The sequence below is a fragment of the Mesoplodon mirus genome (genome assembly GCF_964341445.2).
Source record: "Mesoplodon mirus genome assembly, chromosome: 6".
In the NCBI taxonomy this organism is placed as follows: Eukaryota; Metazoa; Chordata; class Mammalia; order Artiodactyla; family Ziphiidae; genus Mesoplodon; species Mesoplodon mirus.
Window position 1 is genome coordinate 3,814,573 of NC_138982.1, and position 22,075 is coordinate 3,836,647.

Sequence of the window (22,075 nt, forward strand, 5' to 3'; positions counted from 1 at the left end):
TTTAAATAGCTCCTCCTTCTCAGATGAGGTTTATCTTTCCATTTGTTTAAGAGTGTTCATCTTTACCTCATGGAGCATGGTTATATTAGCCACTTTAAGATTTTTGATAATTCCAATATCTGGGTTATTTATTGGTTCGCATCTATCTGTTGGTTGTTTTTTTCTTCCAATTCTTGCCCAAATTTTCCTACTTCTTGGTATGTTGGGTAAGTTTGAGTTATATACTGGACACTTCTAGTATTAAGTTGTGAGAATTGGGATCCTGTTAAAATCCTTTGGATAATTTGCTGTTGTTTTAGTAGGCATCAATCTGATTAGATTCAAACCAGTTTTTACTTGGTTTTTATGGGCAGTAGTTCCAATATCAGTTTCATTTTCTAAACCTTTGCTGTACTATTTGAGTCTGTTTGCTGTATGCACCAGTCAGGGATGGTCTGGGCTTGGGCGGTGTTTATTTTCTATTTCAGTTCTCAGTGCCTTTGTCATGCTTCTTCGGAAATTCCATGCATGTCCAACTTGGGGGAGGGGAGTTTAGTACTTAAGTTGGTTCATAACTAGAATTATAGGTATAAAAGATTCACAAGCTCGATACTAATTGAAGTGGTAAGGATAGATTTTATGCAATAAATACTACGATAGGGAAGAGAGTCCTGCGTGAACTGAATTCAACTTTGCCAAAACAAAAGGCAGCAGACTTTTAAGAAGTTGGAGTGTGCTAAGGGAAAGGCACAGAGCCGTGTTGAAGGTTTGTTATTGGTACTTATCCAGAGGAGAAATAAATTTCTCTTTATAACAGAGGCAGTGGTGCACGTTAGAGCAAGGCGCCCACCAAAGTTGGGCCCGTATCTTCCTACAGGGCCTGCAAACAAGAGTGAGAGTTATCTCGAATGTTTGCATTTTAAGCAGATGGCTCTTGGGTCCTTGAGAAGACAGTTTTAGGTGGTAGACAGTCTATACCTCAAGGGAGCAGAGGAAGTATTTATAAATTGCAAGCTTTCTGAAGTAACTGCTCTGAGAGGGAGTTCAGGGGCCTATCTGTCTATCACCAGGATTTAGCTGGAACAAACAGTAACTTCTGGCAGCATTGAGCTTTCTCAGGCAGGAACTTAAGGGGGCTGGAGGGGTTATCTTAGGGATAGAGCCTTAAGCTATTAGAAACTATCCTAGTGTTTGTTCAAGTCTGTTAGTGTGAGTAATCATTTATGACAAGTCATTTATGCTGAGAGCCTGCAGTTTTTATAGGTCAGGATTGAGGCCTAGTTAAGAAGAGGGTTCAGAGGAGCCTGGCTAGAGTTTGGTCAAGGAGAGAGTCTTTGTCATAGATTACGTTCTTCTGCTCTTCTTTCATGGGAGTTTTCCAATATTCTCCAGCTCCCAGTGACCCCTTGCTTCCTTTGGCCAGAAAAATTGGGTTCTCTTATTAGAGTTTCAGTCTCGCATGTTGTTGCTCCGTTCTGGGCCTGACTGTGCCTGACTAAAGGGTGAAGAGGCTATAAAGAAAGCATAGGTGTCCTCTTGGGGTCTTTTTTTAAAAAAATTATTATTATTTTTTTGGCCGCACCGCGCGGCATGTGGGATCCTAGTTCCCCATCCAGGGATCAAACCTGCGTCCCCTACATTGGAAGCTGGAGTCTTAACCCTTGGACCATCAGGGAAGTCCCCTCTTGGGGTTTTAACGTATGTGCTGTCTCCATCGTCGCGGCAGCAGTGCAGATCTGCACTGAGGCTGGCCTTGGGACAGGGCTGGGAGAGGGGGAAAAGAAGGAAAAAACCTCAGGGACTTAGCCCACCCACTCTGGCTTTCAAGAGCCTTTTCCCCCTGTCTTTTGGCCAAATAAACTTCTCTTCCAAATGAGGTTCTTCCTTACTGCACCTTCCGCACAATTTCCCATTCTTCTTGGCATTGGGTCATAGCTAGGAAATAAAGTGTGTGTGTGGTAGGGTGACCAAAAGGAAATTTATTGTTTGCTCAAATTTCAAAGGAAATTAGTGTATTCAGCAGGATATTTATGTATTGGTCTGTTTTCAAGCTGATTTCCCTCTCCAATCTACCTATTGTATACTTTTCAGGGTCCTTAGGTAGCTGATGCTTTGCATTTTTTTTCTGGAGATTTTAGTTGTAATCAGTTGGAGAGAAGGTTTGCAGCAGGCTTACACTCATCATTCCTGGAATTTAAAATACTTAGACCAGGAGTTCCCTGGTGGTGCAGTGGTTAAGAATCCACCCGCCGGGCTTCCCTGGTGGCACAGTGGTTGGGAGTCCGCCTGCCGATGCAGGGGACGCGGGTTCGTGCCCTGGTCCGGGAGGATCCCGCATGCTGCGGAGCGGCTGGGCCCGTGAGCCATGGCCGCTGGGCCTGCGCGTTCAGAGCCTGTGCTCCGCAGCGGGAGAGGCCACAGCAGTGAGAGGCCCGCATACCGGAAAAAAAAAAAAAAAAAAAAAGAATCCACCTGCCAATTCAGGGGACATGGTTTAAGCCTTGGTCTGGGAAGATCCCACATGCCATGGAGCAACTTAGCCTGTGTGCCACAATTACTGAGCCTGCGCTCTAGAGCCCATGAGTCACAACTGCTGAGCCCGCATGCCACAACTACTGAAGCCTGCTTGCCTAGAGCCTGTGCTCTGCAACAAGAGAGGCCACCGCAATGAGGAGCCTGCGCACTGCAACTAGAAAAAGCCTGCATGCAGCAACGAAGACCCAACGCAGCTGAAAATAGATAAATAAATAAATAAATTTATAAAAAATAAATAAAAACAGAAGGTGAGTGGATAAACAAAAAAAAATACTTAGGCCAATGAGTTTTAATATTTAAAACAGTATGGAAAAGTTCATTGATAAAGTTTTAGATTCCACATTAGAAACTAGTATTTAAGAAACTCTACTGCTTGTCAAGTTTTGGTGTAGTACCAAAAAAGAATCCACAGTTATCTGAAAAGACTCTTAAAATACTCTTCCCCTTTTCCAACCACAGATTTGTGTGAGACCAGGTTTTCTTTTCAGCCAAAATGATGTTGTAATATATTAAATGCAGACACAGATATGCGAATCCACCTCTCTTCTATTAAGTCAGACATTAAAAAGATTTGCAATAATGTAAAATAATTCTATTCTTTTCATTAATGTTTTGTTTTAGAAAATATAATTTTCATAAAAATATGTTAAAATGTATTGGATTAAATGTGATTATATTTAATTGAATTGAAAATATCCTAACATTTTCTCACTTTTAATTCCTAATGTGGTAAGTGTAGATAGACCCAACCTAAACAAAAAAGCTCTTCAGTTTTTAAGTATGTAAAGGGGTTTTGAAACCAAATAGTTTGAGAATTGCTGATTTACTAGGTAATTGGTTTCCATGTATGTATAACTTGTGTATTCCTCTTCTGTTCCTTAATAGTCAGCAGTAATAAAAAATATATGAACTCTGGGGGGAGTGAAAAGAACATGCATTTGACTCCCAGTTTCAACCACTTATTTTCCAAGGTTGAAGAGCCATTTAACTTCTTAGTATCTGTATTATACTTGTAAAGTGAGGATAATGCTTTAAATGAGTGTTGTGAGAGAAATGCTAGGATATACCTGAATTACAGACATTTAGTAAACGTTCCTTGGTATAAAGTTACATATTTTTAGCAACTCTCAGCCTTTGTGACAGTGTAAATACCTCTCATCTTAAGCCAGTAGGTGTTCTCCAACTTAGTCTGTTGATCCCTTTCCAATAAGAAAGAATGGTGTAATTTATGAAGATCCCTAGAACAGTAAATTTCATGTTGTCTGTCTTTAGGGACATGTTGAAATGATTGAGTTCTTTAATTCCAGCTTGGTTCTGTTCTTGTGGTAACCCGATCAGAAAAGGCCAGAAGTATGATCAGCGACTGTGTGTAGGTCCAGTTTGGGAATGAGATTGGAAGTGAATTTGAGAAACAAACAGATCAGGAAATAAGCCCAGGAGAAAAAGGCAAGCAGGATGTGAGTACTCTAAAGTGGGACTGATGTCAAGTCCAAGGTCCATGATGTTCATAGTATCAGAGGAGGGCAGGTAGTCAGTGAGGATCAAAATAGGTAGTTTAGATTTTATCAAGGAAATCCAACACTTGATGTCAGGGAGGAAATGGACACTGGTTGATGAGGCTCCTGGGTTCAGGTGCTAGGTACAAGGACAGAGAGACAAAAGGATAGGAATCCACTTCCTGGAAGAAGAGTGGGGCCAAGAGCATCCCAGTGCAAATATTGTTAGTGTAGTTGCAAACATGGAGCTGAAGCTTCTGTGGGAGAGTATGGAGTATTAATTGACAACCTTTACAGCCAGGCCTCTGAGCTGAATCAAAGTGCAGTGAAGTCACTTCATATTTAATTTCTGTTTTTTGAACTAAGGTTTTAGTCTCTAACCAAAAGAGAGCAGGAGAGAAATGGCTATTAAAATAGTGCAAATGTTACTACCCGTAATTCTACTCTGAGCATCTGTTCCAGGGTAAGCATGATATGGGGAGCATTTACTTTGTTTTCTCAGTTGGCCTCAATTGCTGTCCCTCTTGTAGTGTTAACATGTTATTTTACTTTGTTACTTGTTTTTAAAGATGCATAGTTTTCCCTATTATCTGAACTCTAAGGTTAGCTCTTTTATCTGGTACTTAACTGAGGAAATGGTCATCAAAGGAAAGCTGAATTATAAGTGGGGTTTTTTTTGTTTGTTTTTTGTTTTTGTTTTAGATTCCAATTGTTTAAATTCTGTGTAATTCTACTGTAAAGCAGATTTAGTTCTATAACAACTTACTACTCTTACATTTCTTTTTTTCTCTTACATGCCCCATGTTTCCTCACCCATACTTTGTGTTCTGGATGCCAGTTCCTATTAGCTAGCTTTCAGTTGTTTTTCTCTTTTTATAGTGCATTTTAAAAAACCAAGTAATACGTACCTATTGAAAAATATTCAAACCACACATATCTATGGAGTAGGGAATGAAGGTCTTACCAGTCTTACCACTCACTGAGGCTACACTGTGCAATTGGATGTGTATCCTCCCTGAACTTTTTAATGCATATACAAGCATATGAAGTAGGATGTTTTCAAAATACAGTCATAATAAGCATATTGTTTTGAATTTGCATTTTTTGCTTAATATTTCTTGGACATTTTACCATACCAGTATTTGTAATTTAGGCACTCTTGGTGTACGTTTCACTCCTGATTTTTCACATAAGCAGTGCTACAGCAAACATTTTTACATAAATGACTTTGGGTACTTGAATCATTTTTGCCCATAGTATGTAGATTGCTGGTTCAAAGAAATGTGCATTTACAGTTTTGAGCTGTTCTTCAAAAATTTTCTTCTCAAAAAGTACGGTAACCAAATTAAAAAGATAATGATAAAAGGGAAAAATTTATACCAAAGACAAAGGGCATATATTCCTACTATACAAAGAGCTTCTAAAAACTGAAAGAAGCCACACCATAGGAGAATGGTCAAAAGATAGGAACAAGTAGTCCACACAGAAAAACAAATGCAAATGTCCTTTAAATTTTGGGAAAGGTGCTCAATCTCACTGTAATAGAGAAACACAAATAAAAGCTGCTCTGAAGCAGCATTTCTTATCTATCCAGTTGGCAAAAATCCAAAATATTGACAACATAGTTTCTTGGCAAGGCTCAAGGCTGTGAGGAAATAATCACTGTCATATATTGTTGAGAATATAAAAAGATAAAGAGCCAACAGATAGGAAATTTGGCAGTATTCACAAAATTATATAAACCTTAAGCTTCATCTCAGCATTCTTCTATGACTCGAACCCAGAGGCACAGAAAGCAGGAAAACAAAGTGACATGTATATGAGACTGTTCATTGCAGCACTGTTTAATACCAGAAGATGGAAACAACCCATTGTCCATCAGTAAGGTATAGTTGAGGAAACTGTGATACTTGTATAATGATGAAGTACTGTGGTAACATAGGGCAGGAGTGTAGTACAGTATAACAAACAGGGTATTAATGTTGATAGTCAAGATAGAGAACACTTCCATTACCAAGAATTCCTCTTGCTTCCCTTTTATAACCACGCATTTCTTTCCTACTCCCACCCTGTCCATAACCCCAGGAAGCCATTAATCTGCTCACCATTTCTATAATTTTATCATTTCAAGAATGTCAGATAAATGGAATTATATAGTGTGTAACCTTTGGGATTGGCTCCCCCGACCCCCAATTCAGCATAATTCCCTGGGGATACATCCAGATTATTCCATGTATCGATAATTTTTTCCTTTTTATTGCTAAGTAGTATTCCATGGTATGGATATACCACAGTTTGTTTAACCATTTGCCTGTTGAAGGACATCTGGGTGGTTTACATTTTTTGAGTTCACAGATAAAGTTGCTGTAAACATTCATGTAAAAGTTTTTGCATGAATATAAATTTTCATGTCTCTGGGATAAAAGCCCAAGAATACAACTGCTCACTTGTATGGTGGTTGCATGTTTAGTTTTACAAGAAACTGCCAAACTGTTTTCCAGGGGTCTGTACCATTTAAAATTCTCATCAGCAAAGTACGGGTGATTCAGTTTCGACATATCCTTGTCAATATTTGGTATTGTTACTCTTCTGTTTTAGCCATTCTGATAGGTGTGTTGTGATGTCTCAGTGTGGTTTTAATTTGCATTTTCTCAGTAGCTAATGATGATGAGCATCTTTTCATGTGCATGTTTCCCATCTATACATCTTCTTCAGTTAATGTCTCTTTATGTTTTTTGCTTGTTTTCTAATTGGAGTTGTTTTTCTACTGTTGAGTTTTTCCTTTTTGGATCTTACTTTCAGTGTCAAGTTTAAGAACTCTGCCTAGCTCTGTAGTCTGAAGATTTTATTCCATATATTATTCTAAAAGTTTCAAGTTTTATATTTAAGATTGTCATCCAGTTTGAGTTAGTTGTGTATAAGGTGTGAGTTTAGGTTAATGTATATTTTTTTTGTTTGCCTATTTTGGTGTCCATTAGCTCTTGCAACATTTGTTGAGGAAGCTATTTTTCTTCCATTGAATTATTTTTTGCACCTTTGTCAGAATTCAGTTGGGCATATTTGTGTGGCTCTATTTCTGGGTTTTCTGTCCTGATCCATTGATAATATGTGTCTATCCCTTTGCAAATACAGTAAGTCTTGGCTTACTATAGCTACATAGTAAGTATTTCCCCACTTTATTCTAACTTTTAAAAATTGTTTTTGCTATTCTAGTTATTTTGCCTTTCCATAAAAATTATAGAATAATAATTCTATATATACAAAAGTTTTTGCTGGGATTTTAATAAGAATTACATCACCTGTATATCAGTTTGGAAAAAATTGACACCTTTACTGTGTTGAATCTTCCATTCCATAAACACTTTTATTTAGATCTTCTTTGATTTCTTTCATCTGCATTTGTAGTTTCCAACATATAGTCATGTTGATATTTTGTTAGGTTAGCACTTCTTTCATTTTTTTCCTTTTATTATAAATGGTATTGCTTTTAATTTTGGTGTCCATGTGTTCATTTCTAGTATATAGAAATACAGTTGCTTTTTGCAGGTTGATCTTGTGTCACACAAATTTGGATAGATTTTATTTTCATTTTCACTTCAGTGTAAATGAACTTTCCTTGAGACTTCTTTGACCCATGGATTATTTAGAAGTATGTTCCAAATATTTGGAGGTTTTTCTGTTATCTTTCTATTATTGATTTCTAGTTTGATCCTGTTGTAGTCAGAGAATACACTTTATAATTTCAGTTATTTTAAATTTGTTGAGGTTTATTTTATGGCCCAGGATGTGGTCTATCTTGGTATTTGTTCAGGGGCACTTGAAAAGCATGTATATTTTGCTGTCGTTCATGTGCCCCGTTATAGCCTCACAAGGGTAGAAAATCTAGATTTCCATCTTGGTCTTTGCTGGTATGGGTGGGGCCCGTTTTTTCTGCAGTGTTTGACTGGGGTAGAGTTTTTATCGTCTAAAAGTTTTCTGTATTGTGAAGCTGTCCCTTGTTTGATCCACTGTCTGGAGAGCACTGGGTTTTGTTGTTTTTTCTGTGCGTGTTGGTGTGTTTAGCTTGCCAATCTTCATCTTCAAGTCTAGGATGTACCAGGCAAAAAAGAAAACCTAGGGGATTCACCACTATGTTGTTACTTGGGTCCTGAGTTTCCTAGCTGATTTGCCTTCTCTTTACCTTTCAGAGTTTTCTTTTGTTTGCTTCATATGTAATATCCAGGGTTTTTAGTTCTACTTAGCTGGAGAAATAGAGAAGAGTACAACTGCTCTGTCTTCCTGGAAGTCAAGGTCGTCTGTCTAATTTACTTTTGTATATAGTGTGAGGTAGGACACTGTTTTTTCCCAAATAGATAGTTAGTAGTCCTAGTATCAGTTATTGAATAACTCGTTCTTCTCCAGTGATTTGAAATGTCACCCCTGCTATATATGAAATTCTCATATATTTGCATATTTGAAGACACATAGTAGAAGTTCGCTGACTTGCCTAATTAACTGACTAAACTTATTTCCATTATGAAACATATAACCTGATACCCTTGACATATTTCTGCTCTCACCAATTAAGTTGAATCTGCTTACCAAGAATTAGAGGTGTTGTATCGTTCAGGTGTGCTTCTTACTATAATCTTGTATGTTATATAAATTAACAAAAATAGTGCTGAAAGAAAATTACTTTTGTGAAAACGAAGTTGATTGCTTTGGAAAGACAAAGAAGTCACTTAAAAAATTGCTTGCTTGTGAATTAGGCCTTGGTGAGACCACTGTAAATGTTTAGGGGGAAAATATATACAAAAATTCATTTTGTATTAAGTGGTTTGAAGTACTCCATCTATTTCAAAAAGACCTAAATTAGAAGAACTCATAGCTAGTATATTAGAGAAGAGGGCTTCTAAAGCCACCTGTATGTAGGTGTATCTGTTTCTGGACCTTAATCTATATTCTACTGGTCTATTTGATATTCTATACCAATATCATATTCTTTTAAATTGCCTTAATATTTTAGTGCATTTTGATATCTGATAGGGTATGTTTGCCTATAGTGGGAATTTCAGCTGAAAAGAACAAAACCCAGCTAAAACGGTCTTAATGTAATAAAGAAACACATTAGTTCAAGGAACTGGAGGTTTAGGGGGCAGTTTTTAGTACCTGTTTTAGCAGCTCTGGCTCTATTCCCCAGAAGCTCTCCTTTCACTTGTTTGTCAGCTTCATTCTCCAGCTGGTGACACGATGGCTGCAGGCCTCACATCTGTCCATGACAAAATACAGAGACAGTCTTTTACTACGTCTCTCAAGAGCCAGTCATCATTACCCTGAGGATGCTAGCATAGTTTTCCTTGCATCCCATTGGCCTTAAGTGGGTTAATGTGGGCAAAACTAGCAAGGGAGAGATTGTCATGATTGGCTTAGATGAGTTCTCAGTCCTACATGTACATTAGAATCACTTGGGTGGCTTTTAAAAATAGTAATGCCTGAGTGACAATCCACACTGATTAGAATCTCTGAAGTAGGGGCCCCAAGCTCCTGTATTTTTTTAAAAGCTCCGTAGGTGATTCTAAATGGAGGGAAAGCTTTCATTAACCCCAATACATCTTTGAAGCCAGAGTCATTCCCCCAAGTTGCATGGCTAAAATAATAATAATGAGGTGGCAACTATAAGGATAATTGGGATATTATTAGGAAAAGAGAAAATAAATGCTGGATATACAACCTACCAACTGTTATACCAACTCTTATTGTTTTTTTTTTAACCAACTCTTATCATTATACTCTTTTTTTACCAAAATATTTGCCAGTTTTATGTTTTCTTTTCCAGATAAATTTAAAAATCAGTTTGTCAAGTTTCAGAATAAATTCCACAGGGACCTAGAATTAAATTTTATTAAATGTATAGATTAATATGGGGGTGGGGGGACAGGTTCCCACAGGAAGGAATCACAGTTGGTGCCCAAGTATCCCTGACAAAATCTCTCTGCTTTTCAGTGTCTCAAAAAGTCTATCACTTGTGATTTTTTACATCATGCACCAGTTATTATTTAGACTTGGTTGTAACTTTTTTTTTTTCAATTTGGCTGTGCCTGGTCTTAGTTGAATGTAGCACGCCGGTTTTTTGTTGCGGCATGTGTGATCTTTAGTTGTGGCATGTGAACTTTTAGTTGAGGCATGTAGAATCTAGTTCCCTGACCAGGGATGGAACCTGGGCCCCCCCTGCGTTGGGAGTGCAGCGTCTTAGCCACTGGACCACCAGGGAAGTCCCGGTTGTAAGTTTTTATTTGCAAGTAATTTCAAACAGAAAAATTGGAAGAATACAAATTAATTTTTCTGGTTTCTCCCTGTTCGTCATTTCTTGAATACCACATCGTCCTCGTTTTTTTTTTTTTTTAACATTATTAATTTTGCTGCTGTATATACTTGAGTCATTATTTTAGAAGACTGTGTGGTAGGTTTTGAGACCTTGCAATAACCCCCCAAAAGTATCTACCTTGTAGATGTAAAAGTATTGACACTTGAATGCTAGGGCTTGTTGAATTCTAGATTAAAATGCATTTCCCTGAGTACATTGAAGAACTTGCTTCATCGTTGAGAAAACAGAATCAGTATTTTGGATATTCAGTATCCAAAATCAGAAGCTGATTTTATTTGCTTGCTAAACCGGGATGGCTCTTTATGTAAAATAGTCTCTCTGAAGAAAGCAGAGAGCTATTCTAGGTTCAGAAGTGACTTAGGTTTGTAACATTTCCTTTCTTTGGTCTAAAAGAGTTTGCATAAATTGGAATTACTTGTTCTTTGAATTTTAATAGAACTTGCCTGTGAAACCATCTGACCCTGGTGTTTTCATTATGGGAAGATTTCTTAATGACTAATTCAATTTTATTACTTTTGTTATTTTAATTTTTCTATAAATTTGTACATTTTACTTTTTCTCAGATTTATTGATGAAGTTTTTAATATTGCCATGTCTTTTGAATGTCTATAGCACCTATAATTATGACTCCCTTTTTATTCCTGGTAATTTGGTGTGCTTTTTTTCATTTTTAAAAAAATGTATTGAAGTATAGTTGATTTACAATGTGTTAATTTCTACTGTACAGCAAAGTGATTCATTTATATATATGTTCTTTTTCATATTCTTGTCCATTATGGTTTATCACAGGATATTGAATACAGTTCCCTGTGCTATACAGTAGGACCTTGTTTATCCATGCTATATATAATAGTTTGCATCTGCTAATCCCAAACTCCAGTCCATCCCTCCCACACCCCCTGCCCTTGGCAACCAAAAGTCTGTTCTCTATGTCTGTGAGTCTGTTTTGTAGATAAGTTCATTTGTGTCATATATATTGTATTTGTCTTTCTCTTTCTGACTTACTTCACTTACTGTGATAATCTGTAGGTCCATCCATGTTACTGCAAATGGCATTATTTCATTCTTTTTTTATGGCTGAGTAGTATTCCATTGTGTATATATATATACCACATCTTCTTTATCCATTCCTCTGTTGATGGACATTTAGATGGTTCCATGTCTTGACAATTGTAAATAGTGCTGCAATGAACAGTGGGGGTACGTGTGTCTTCTCAAATTATAGTTTTGTCTGGATATATGCCCAAGAGTGGAATTGCAGGATCATATGGCACCTCTATTTTTAGTTTTTTGAGGGACCTCCATACTGGTTTTCATAGTGGCTGCACCAGTTTACATCCCCACCAACAGTGTAAGAGGGTTTCCTTTTCTCCACACTCTTTGCAGCATTTGTTATTTGTAGACTTTTTAATGATTGCCATTCTGACCAGTGTGAGGTGGTACCTCATTGTAGCTTTGATTTGCATACCTTTAATAGTTAGCAGTGTTGAGCATCTTTTCATGTGCCTGTTGGCCATCTATATATCTTCTTTGGAGAGATGTCTATTTAGGTCTTCTGCCCATTTTTTGATAGGGTTGTTTGTTTTTTTGTTACTGAGTTGTTTGAGCTGGTTGTATATTTTGGAAATTAAGCCCTTGTCAGTCACATCATTTGCAAGTATTTTCTTCTAGTCCATAGTTTGTCTTTTCGTTTTGTTTGTGGTTTCTTTTGCTGTACAAAAGCTTTTAAGTTTGTTTAGGTCCTATTTGTTTATATTTGCTTTTATTTCTGTTGCCTTGGTACGATTTATGTCAGAGAATGTCTTGCATATATTCTCTTCTCAGAGTTTTATGGTGTCATGTCTTATATTTAAGTCTTTAAGCCATTTTAAGTTTATTTTTGTGTATGGTGTGAGGGTGTGTTCTAACTTCATTGATTTTCATGTGGCTCTCCAGCTTTCCCAACACCACTTGCTGAAGAGACTGTCTTTTCTCCATTGTATTTTCTTGCCTCTTTTGTTGAAGATTAATTGACCATAGGTATGTGGGTTTATTTCTGGGCTCTCTTTTCCTTTTTTCATTGATTAGTCTTGCCAGACTCTGTCCATTTTTTAGTCATGACAAAGAACTACCTTTTGTTTTGTTGAGCCTTTCTTCTATATCTTTGTTTTCTGTTTCATTAAATTCTGCTTTTATTTGTATTATTTCCTTTTATCTACTTTTCTTTTTTTTTTTTTGCGGTATGCGGGCCTCTCACTGTTGTGGCCTCTCCCGTTGCGGAGCACAGGCTCCGGACGCGCAGGCTCAGTGGCCATGGCTCACGGGCCCAGCCACTCCGCGGCATGTGGGATCATCCCGGACCGGGGCACGAACCTGTGTCCCCTGCATCGGCAGGCGGACTCCCAACCACTGCCCCACCAGGGAAGCCCCTACTTTTCTTTATGTTCTTCTTTTCTAACTGAAGACAGATGATCAGTTCATTAATTTATTTTTAACTTTTCTTATTTTTCTGATGTAACTAGTTACAACTACGAATCTCCTTTTTATATACTCCTTTTGCTGCGTCCCACAAAGTTAGCTATATAGTCTTTGTTTGGAAGTTATATTTGTATATGTTTATTACATCAGACTTAGCAGTTATGATGTCAGTTCTTCTTTAGCCTCACTAATTTTTTGTCTCCTTAATTTATTACTGAGATAAACATGTTAAAAGTTGTCCTCTATGACAATGATTTTGTCAATTTTTCCTTGTGGTTCTATTTTGGAGCTATGTTAATAGGTACATATAAGTTTAGCTGTTACATATATTGAATAAAACCTTTTATCGTGGGCTTCCCTGGTGGCGCAGTGGTTGAGGGTCCGCCTGCTGATAGAGGGGACACAGGTTCGTGCCCCGGTCCTGGAAGATCCCACATGCTGCGGAGCAGCTAGCTTATTTATTCATTTGTTTATCAACATTTTTATTGAGAGCCTACCCACTGCAAGCCATACTTGTGAGCCATGGCCGCTGAGCCTGTGCTCCGCAACGGGAGAGGCCACAACAGTGAGAGGCCCACATACAGGAAAAAAAAAAAAACAAAAAACCTTTTATCATGATGTAGTTAATTTCCTTATCACTAGTAATAGTTTTGCCTTAAAGTTATTAATACAGCTACACCAGTTTTGTATTGACTAGCATATGATATGCTTGGTATTTTAATTTTTTCATATTTTTATTTTCAATCATTCAGTGCTCTTTGGTTCTTAGGTGTGTTTCTTTGGAAAAGCATGTAGACTGCTACTAGTTAAACCTTATGTAAAATATTTTCTGTGTGGTTACAGTGCAGAAGCTGCTGAAAAATGGCAGAAGAAGTGGTGGTAGTAGCCAAATTTGATTATGTGGCCCAACAAGAACAAGAGCTGGACATCAAGAAGAATGAGAGATTGTGGCTTCTGGATGATTCTAAGTCCTGGTGGCGAGTTCGAAATTCCATGAATAAAACGGGTTTTGTGCCTTCTAACTACGTGGAAAGGAAAAACAGTGCTCGGAAAGCATCGATTGTAAAAAACCTAAAGGATACGTTAGGTAAGTTATTTTTATATTAAACAAGAATGACAGTACTTTCTTTTAAATGAACGCTAGAGCTTGGTTCTCTGTACTGAATTTTGGCAGCAGTGGGCAGAATCGACTAGAACATCCCAGGGCTGGGATTTCAGCTAGGCAAGGTGAATTTGGCTCATAGCAGGGGTATTCAAGTCAGGTGTGTTCAGGGAGACCAGTGAAGGTCAGTTTCTGTAAATCTAGCTGGTGGACCTGGCCAGAGTTCAAGAGTCAAGCCAGAGTGATGCCGACAGTGGAACTTAACTCTGATCTTCTGTCAGGGGCTCCTTGAACCATGAGTGCCTGTTGGAGTTTAGACAGATTCTACATCTAATTGAGATAGGGATAAAATGAGTGAGATGCAGAATATCCTCCTTGTCATCAAGGCAACTTATTTTACAGGATTGCTTCATTGCTTCATTTTACATCTAATGGCTTATATTTTGAACTGTGCTTTTAAAAACAAACTATCATTTTATTCTTATATTTGATAAAAGAGTTTTAAATTGTGCATTACTGTATATTAGCATCTACAAAGCTTATCTCTTTCTTATTTTGTGTCTCTTTTTTCCTCTTCTTTCTTCCCCTAACTGTAAAGTTTGTTTGTTTTTACTGGCCTTCCGTTAGGGCCAGAGATAGGGGAACCTACTTCACATTGGGCTTGGCCAAGCTGTGATAGGAAGGAAATACGTGCAAACGAGGCCTAGGCTGTCTCTCTCTCTCTCTCTCTTAATTCTCCTTGGCTGACCGGAAGGAATTGGGAGGGACAGAATTTCCCTCAGGTATTCAGGCAAGCATGCTGTTACTTAATAGTTTTTGGTATATATGTAGGAGAAGAAGTAAAATTTCTCCTTGAAAAAAGATAGTTTGAGAGTAATGTGGCATGATTGATGAATATGGAATATTATTGACTACCTGCTTTATATTAGTTTTTATTTCTTATTCAGCATTGTTACTCTGTTATTCTATTCTGAAGGTCATTTAATAAATGGAGTTACTAATCTGAATTTTCACCATGATACTTAACTGCTTTAACTAGGTTTACCTTTTTTTGAGATTTTAAGGTTTTGCAAATAAGGCCATTATTATTAGTTTTTTTTTTTTTTTTTTGCTGTACGCGGGCCTCTCACTGCTGTGGCCTCTCCCGTTGCGGAGCACAGGCTCCGGACACACAGGCTCCGTGGCCATGGCTCGCGGGCCCAGCCGCTCCGCGGCATGTGGGATCTTCCGGGATCGGGGCACGAACCCGTGTCCCCTGCATCGGCGGGCGGACTCTCAACCACTGCGCCACCAGGGAAGCCCTATTATTAGTTTTTAATAGTAGTTTTTAAATAGAAGACAATTCACATATGAATGAAAGACAGTTGGAAAGAGATTGTCCTTGAATAGCTGAAGAGACCAAAGTTAGAACCAGGAATACTTTTGATTTTGTAAATACTGGACATTTATTTAAAGCATGTTGATTAGGTGTATTAGGGAAAATTAAGGTAACTTCTATCAAGAAAGTATGCCTCATAGTGATGAAGGCACAAAAAAGGACTAGGGCCACACCTAGATAAACTTTTAGGTTCCTTTTAAAAAGGATAGTGGTATCCTGAGAGGTATAGCAGATGTGACAGTTAATTAACAAAAGATAGTGAAAAAACTAATATAGAGCAAAGAGGAAAAACACCCCAGTTTTAGATATGACTGCATATGAATTTTAAAAGCCTTATTAGATACAGTTTTTATTATTAATACTCCTGGGAAACCTTCCATACTATTTTCTGCTATTATTGAGACAGTTTTAGCAAGACTATATCTATTTAAGTTCTAGGCTATCGCTGTTAATTTTATTAGTATATTACAGTTATTGCTGTCTATTCCAGAGGACTAGTGATCTATAGTTAGCCTGTATAATGATGTAAATCCAGCTTTTGCATCAGACAGCCTTCTTTCCTTTCTCAGAATTTCTGAATCCCTTTTTGGTAACTTTAATGTCCCATATAACTAATGGATTTTTTTCACAATGATTGATTGTGCTGATGGAGACACTGTTTGAAGGTTAAGAAAGAAAAGGAGAAAACAAAGGAAAGAATGAATACATGAATATATTTTCAACTGTTGAAAAAAAAATACACACTTTAAAGCTTCTTCCAAAATAAATATGAATAGTAAGGTCATATTTGTGGCCATCATGATATACTTGTTTTATAGGTTCTGTTGGAGTTCAGGGGAAAAATGTTTTGGAAAGAGAGAAGCCTCAGGAAACCTTTCTATTGCCTGGGTGTGGGCCAAGTCACATGAATTGGGTGTGGGGAATTTCAATGTTGCAGAACCAGGAAGTTCACCAAGAATTATCCTGAGCTGTGTTAACAAACTGACGAAAGAGAACACGGGATTTTTTTTCAGAATGGATTGGTTAAAGGTCTTTAAAGATTTTTTCAGTAAGTTAATCTGTTTATTAAATCTGTAGTTTTCTTGTAGTTTTTGAAGTAGAGTTTTCACTTTGTGAATTTAAAGGAAAACTATGGATAGAACATGGTGGGTTTATATCGGCTGGTGCTTTATATTGTTTATGAAACATGAGCTAAGTGATTGGTGATACATCAAATATTAATAGCTTTGACTTGATAAGTAATTTAATAAAATTTTCAATATCAATGTTTAAATAACAGACAGGAAAAGGATATAAATGATTTGAGTTTGATGCAGTTAGTTCTTTGAACTTAGCATAGACATTTGAAGTGAATTAAATAAATTGTAAACATTAAAAACAGGAGGAGAAAAAGGCTTTAAGTAAGCAAGTTCCTTCATCCTCAACATTTGAAGTAACATATTGTTCTGGTGCTTTTTACTTAGATTTCAGCGGACTGATATGGAAGATAATGTTTAATAAAAGCATCAATAAAGAGAATGTTTTGACTTAATGTCGGATTGCTAGAAATTGCTATTTTGGTTAATGTGAGACTTGATATTTTGAAATGAATTGTGAGAGCAGCTGCATACAAAGAATATGAAAACATTGACAGAAAATAGTGAATTCTTAGATTGTTTGTGAGTTCAGGTCATAAAGTAATTCTAATACAAGAACCTCATCTGTGTATCTGCTGATAGCCTTTTTATACTATTATGATAGTGAACTTGATTTGGTCTCTTTGAACAATTGCTTGGTGGTTCTAGGAAAATGAACAGAGGGATTGTTGTAGAAGTCTCTTATGTGTAAGGAGTCTAAGGAAACAAAGAGTAACCTGTCAAAAGATTTCGGGGCAAAGGGCAAAATGGAAAGGGAGTAAAAGTACTTTGTTGAAAAAAAAGTTGTAATATTAAGACTCATTCATTTCTTTAAGTTTGGTGGCCAAGTAAATCCTTTTAGAATATATCTCTTTTGTTTACTTTTTGGGGAGTTGTTAAAATTTTAGATGCATTTTTGGGGGTTAGTTTTCCTTTTAAAGAGCTTATTCATTTGTTTATCAACATTTTTATTGAGAGCCTACCCACTGCAAGCCACACAAAAATTATAGAATGAAAAACTAACACTGTCACAGAACTTACATTCTGGTGAGGAGGTAGGTGGTGGTTGTTATTTATTATTAATATTTCATATCTGAGTTTGATATCTAAGTGATATTGACCATAAATCAACTAGAAGTGGTATAAAAAGAATATATTGTATCATTGATACAGTAATTTAATATATACCATCAATACAGTATAAAATTATCTTTCTCTCTATAGAGTCTTAGAAAGTTGATAGTTATTCTTAAATACATGTGTAGACTGAGAGTCAGGATTTGAGATTTATAACCAAAATATTCCTTTCCTCACTGCCTGCAGTGAGCCAAAATTTATATTTATTTAGCTCTGTAGCTGTTCACCAATCTTTTCCCTGAATGGCCTTGAAAAGTAAGAGGAAACAATATGTGTGCTCCTTGTGTGGTAGCCAGAATACCATTGAGAACAAAAAGGGCACATTGTTTTAGAGAAAGCAGAGAATAATAAAAAGCAGTAATTTATCTTACTTCATATAAATCAAGTGAGCAGATAAAAATACAAAAAAATTAAATAAAAACCTGTACTGGAAAGAACATCATTTATATGTATTTAGAATTCCTTTGTTCTGCTCCCAGATATATCACTTATTGGCCATGTGGCCAAGGGTATATAACTTTCCTAATTTCCTGCTCCTTATTTGTAAAGGCGAGAGTTGGGCAAGACCAGATGATCCTGGAAAGTCCCTTCTGATTCTGAAAGTCTTTAGTCCTGGTAAACAACTGATCAGTCTTACATGTGGTATAGAAATCAGGGGAAAGTCCATAAGGGAGAAACTGGTTTTGAAGAAGGAGGAACATAAAGAATTAGCAAGAATCAGTAATACTTTCTTAGGCCTCATTCTATTGAACACTTGTTTACTCTGATTTAGATGGAAGAGAAATGACATGCTTAAGGTAAAGATCTAATGATGGAGGTATAAGTAGTACATTGAGTTCAGAAATTTATTTGAAAGCTAAAAACTGAGAAAGAAACAAGATGAATAGAAACAGACATTAATGTAAAATTCTACATTAAGTTTTTAAAAGGAATTGAAAAAGTTGCTGAGAATCTGTCCTGGCTGCAATTTACATGAGTGAAAGACTTAGTAGGAGCTGCTGTGATAATGTAGGTGCTAAAAAAAAATCTCAACACACTGTATGATGGCATTGATTCAGATCTACGAGGCACTCAGGTGAAGGGATGCAGTAGCTCCCCTGTGTGTTTGCTGGCCAAATAAAACATGACATCGCCTATTCACTTTGGATAAGTATACTTTAACAGCGATATTGAGAAACTCAGATGCTTCCAAATACTAGCATCAAGTATATCAAAGGATTTGGAAACCAGGTTACATAAAGAATAGTTTTATTTTATTTGCCTTAGGGAGAGGACAACTATTGTGTGAAGATGGAATATTTACAGTGTTTAACCAGATTCTTAAAAACTTTTGAGGAGTTAATAGTACATTGTTTTGGTCAAGGAACAGTGTTATAGGAAGAAAGAAGTAAGACTGATGGATTGGAGTGAGGGGAAGATTGAAAGCTATACTGATGCTTTTGGTTTTTTAAACAAAGCTAATGATAAAAATGACTGCCTCAGAGTTATGCACATCCTCAGTGCATATACCTGAGTATTTCCCTCCCAACTCTGAAAAAGTAAATGCCAGAAGCACTAGGAGGTAGGAAAGTAATAACCACCATTGACTGAGTGCCTGCTAGGTGCTATGCACTGTGCTGAGTGCTTTACATATAAACTTTTAAAACTTCTTTACAAAAATTTTCTGAGATAGGTACTTACTACACACCACCATTTCACAAACAAGGAAACTGGAGTTTAAAGAATATTAAGTAACTTGACCAAGATCAGATTAACCAGTAAGTAACAGCACTAAAGTTTAAACTTAGGGTCTCTTTTGTTAAGAGTTTCCCTAGTGCACACATTATGACTATAGAGTAGAGAAAAGACTAGAGTCAGATAAGTAATGGATTGAAAAAATCTGATGCAAAAGGGACTGATTAAAATTCGGAGGATTGTGGTGAATTAACTGTGAAGCTGGGAAAAATTTAGAAAAGATAATACATTGATCTGAGGGGGCCTGCTTGTTGTGGAATGATCTAATTGTTGCTGATTATAACGTACTTGAGAAATTACTGATACTTTACATTTGTATAATTTTGTAAAGTACTTTTGCATCTACTCTCATTGATAGCATGAGATTGGAAGGACTATTTTTAAGCAGTGGAAACAAAGGGCAATAAACAGGCCCTTCTGGAAGATTTGTAAGCAGGGGAAAAAGCAAGCTATTGATTATGCATGCATTTGTCAGTCATTCACATGATAAACAGGACTTTGTGTTGCACAGAAAACAAATATTCTAAGCTTATATTCTTTCTCTGAACTATTTCTGGCCTCTAAGATTAAAATAGGTTGTTTTGGTGTTTTCCCACTTAGGGCTTTAATTGTTGGGTCTGTCCAAAAATTCTTCACAGGTTTTTTGGACAAGGTTAATTAGTCTTCGACATTATCTTTTTCAGAATCAAAAGAAAAATATTTTAGAACTAGCTGTTATTTTCAGGTTTAGAATTTTATATTTGCTATATCAGTATTCAGTTTAATCAGTTTAATAAACACATTGATCATCTGCTGTATATACAGTTCTAAATAGTATAGGAAATGCAAAAGATCAGTGAGACATTAAAAATGCTCCTCTCTGGAAGCTTATGCTCTAGTAGATGGGCTTAAAAGACAAACACAGGAAATGCTAGCATACAAGTACCTCAGAAGTACAAGGTGCTGGGGTACTTCAAAAAGGAGAGCTTACATATCACTGAGGGTGACGATGGGGAATGAAGGATGTTGAAAAACATGAACAGAAAGATAAATAAAATAATAAAGTTGTGATTTGAAATGGCACTTCTTGAATGGGTAGATTTTTGAAAGGCAGAAGTTTTAATGAGGTTTTGCTAAGAAGCTAACAAGGTAAACTAAGTCATGAAGGTAGAAACATCTAATTCAGGGGATTTAAGTCGGCCATTCTTACTAAAATTTAGAGTAGTTTTAGTGCAGGGCGTTATAGAAAGATGCTTTTGTTTAACATTTACTCTGTGTACTGTACTATTACTTTACATTATTTTATTCAGTTCTCACAACACTCATGGTAGGTGCTGTTTCCTCCATTTCTGAGCTCAGAAAAGTGAAATAGCTTGCTCAGGTTTCCACAGTTAGTAAGAAGCATACCTGGGATTTGAACTCAAAGGCTGTTTCAAGGTCTACACTCTTTTCTATAGTCTGTACCAGGGGTGCCCAACCCCTGGGCTACGGACTGATACTGGTCCGCGGCCTATTAGGAACCGGGCAGCACAGCAGGAGATGAGTGATGGGCCAGTGAGTGAAGCTTCATCTGCTGCTCTCCATTGCCTGAACCATCATCATCCCATCCACGCCCCCGCCCCATCCTTGGAAAAATAAAATTGTCTTCCACGAAACTGGTCCCTGGTGCCAAAAAGGTTGGGGGCCGCTGGTCTATACCATAAGCCTGGAAAGGAAGGCTTGAGGACATTCTAGAGAGGGCTGTAGATTCCAGGCAGAGTATTTCTCTTAATTTGTTAGGCAGGAGAGCCACTGTTGGCTTTTGAGCAATAGGGTCATGTGATGGTAGCTGTAATATAAGATTAGACTGAATGATGTGGATGATGGGTTGAAGTGGGATAGATTGGATTAGTAAAAAAAAAAAAAAAAAACTAGTTAGTGCGTAGTGAAGGCTCAAGCACAACAACATAAGCCTGAACTAGCACATGAATAGTGGAAATGGAAAGTGTTGGCATAAAGGACATATGGTGACTTTAAAGATTTGATGTGTGAATCTTTTAAGAAAACAATTTTTATGATATAAAATTCATGAAGTTAACTGTTTTAAAGTGTACAGTTCAGTAGTATTTAGTATATTAACAATGTTGGGCAACCATCACATCTGTCTAATTCCAAACTATTTTCATCACCCAAAAGGAAACCTCATTCCCATTAAATAGTTGCTCCCATTACCCCTTCCCTTTAGCTCCTGGCAATCACTAATCTGCTTTCTGTCTATATGGATTTACCTGTTCTGGCTATGTCATATAAATGGAATCATACAATATGTAACCTTTTGTGTCTGGTTTCTTTCACTCAGCATACTGCTTTTGAGGTTCATTCATGTTGTACCATGTATCACTACTTCATCCCTTTTATGGCTGAATAATATTGAATTATATGGGTATACCACATTTTGTTTATCCATTCATCTGTGGATGGACATTTGGGTCATTTCCATCTTTTGGTTATTGTGAATAGTGAAGCTATGAACACTTCTTTACAAGTATTTATTTGAATACCTGTTTCCAGTTCTTTTGGGTATATACCTAGGGGTAGAATTACGGTAGTTCTGTGTTCAACATTTTGAGGAACCATCAGCTGTTTCCCACAGCAGTAGCACCATTTTACATTTTGACCAGAGGGGTTCCAGTTTCTCCACATCCTCATCAGCACTATTTTCCTTTTTTTTTGGTTTGGTTTAATTTGGTTTTATTATAGCCATCCTAGTAGGATGTGAAGTGGTATCAGTATTTCACTGTCGGAGTTCCCTGGTGCCGC

General features: G+C 36.9%; 1 protein-coding gene across 5 annotated transcripts in view; it reads left to right on the top strand.

The window, feature by feature from the left end:
* The window catches only part of NCK1 (NCK adaptor protein 1), a 92,853-nt gene that overhangs the window by 48,840 nt on the left and 21,938 nt on the right, over positions 1 to 22,075 (top strand). For 3 of the 5 annotated variants that reach the window (XM_082624615.1, XM_082624616.1, XM_082624618.1), the window contains exon 2: positions 13,675 to 13,918. In XM_082624615.1, coding sequence (XP_082480741.1) covers positions 13,693 to 13,918 — 226 coding nt within the window. In that variant the 5' untranslated portion in view covers positions 13,675 to 13,692. Of the gene's footprint in view, positions 1 to 13,674; positions 13,919 to 16,255; positions 16,360 to 22,075 lie in introns of those variants that run through there. The other 2 variants (XM_082624617.1, XM_082624614.1) reach the window with 2 other exon arrangements.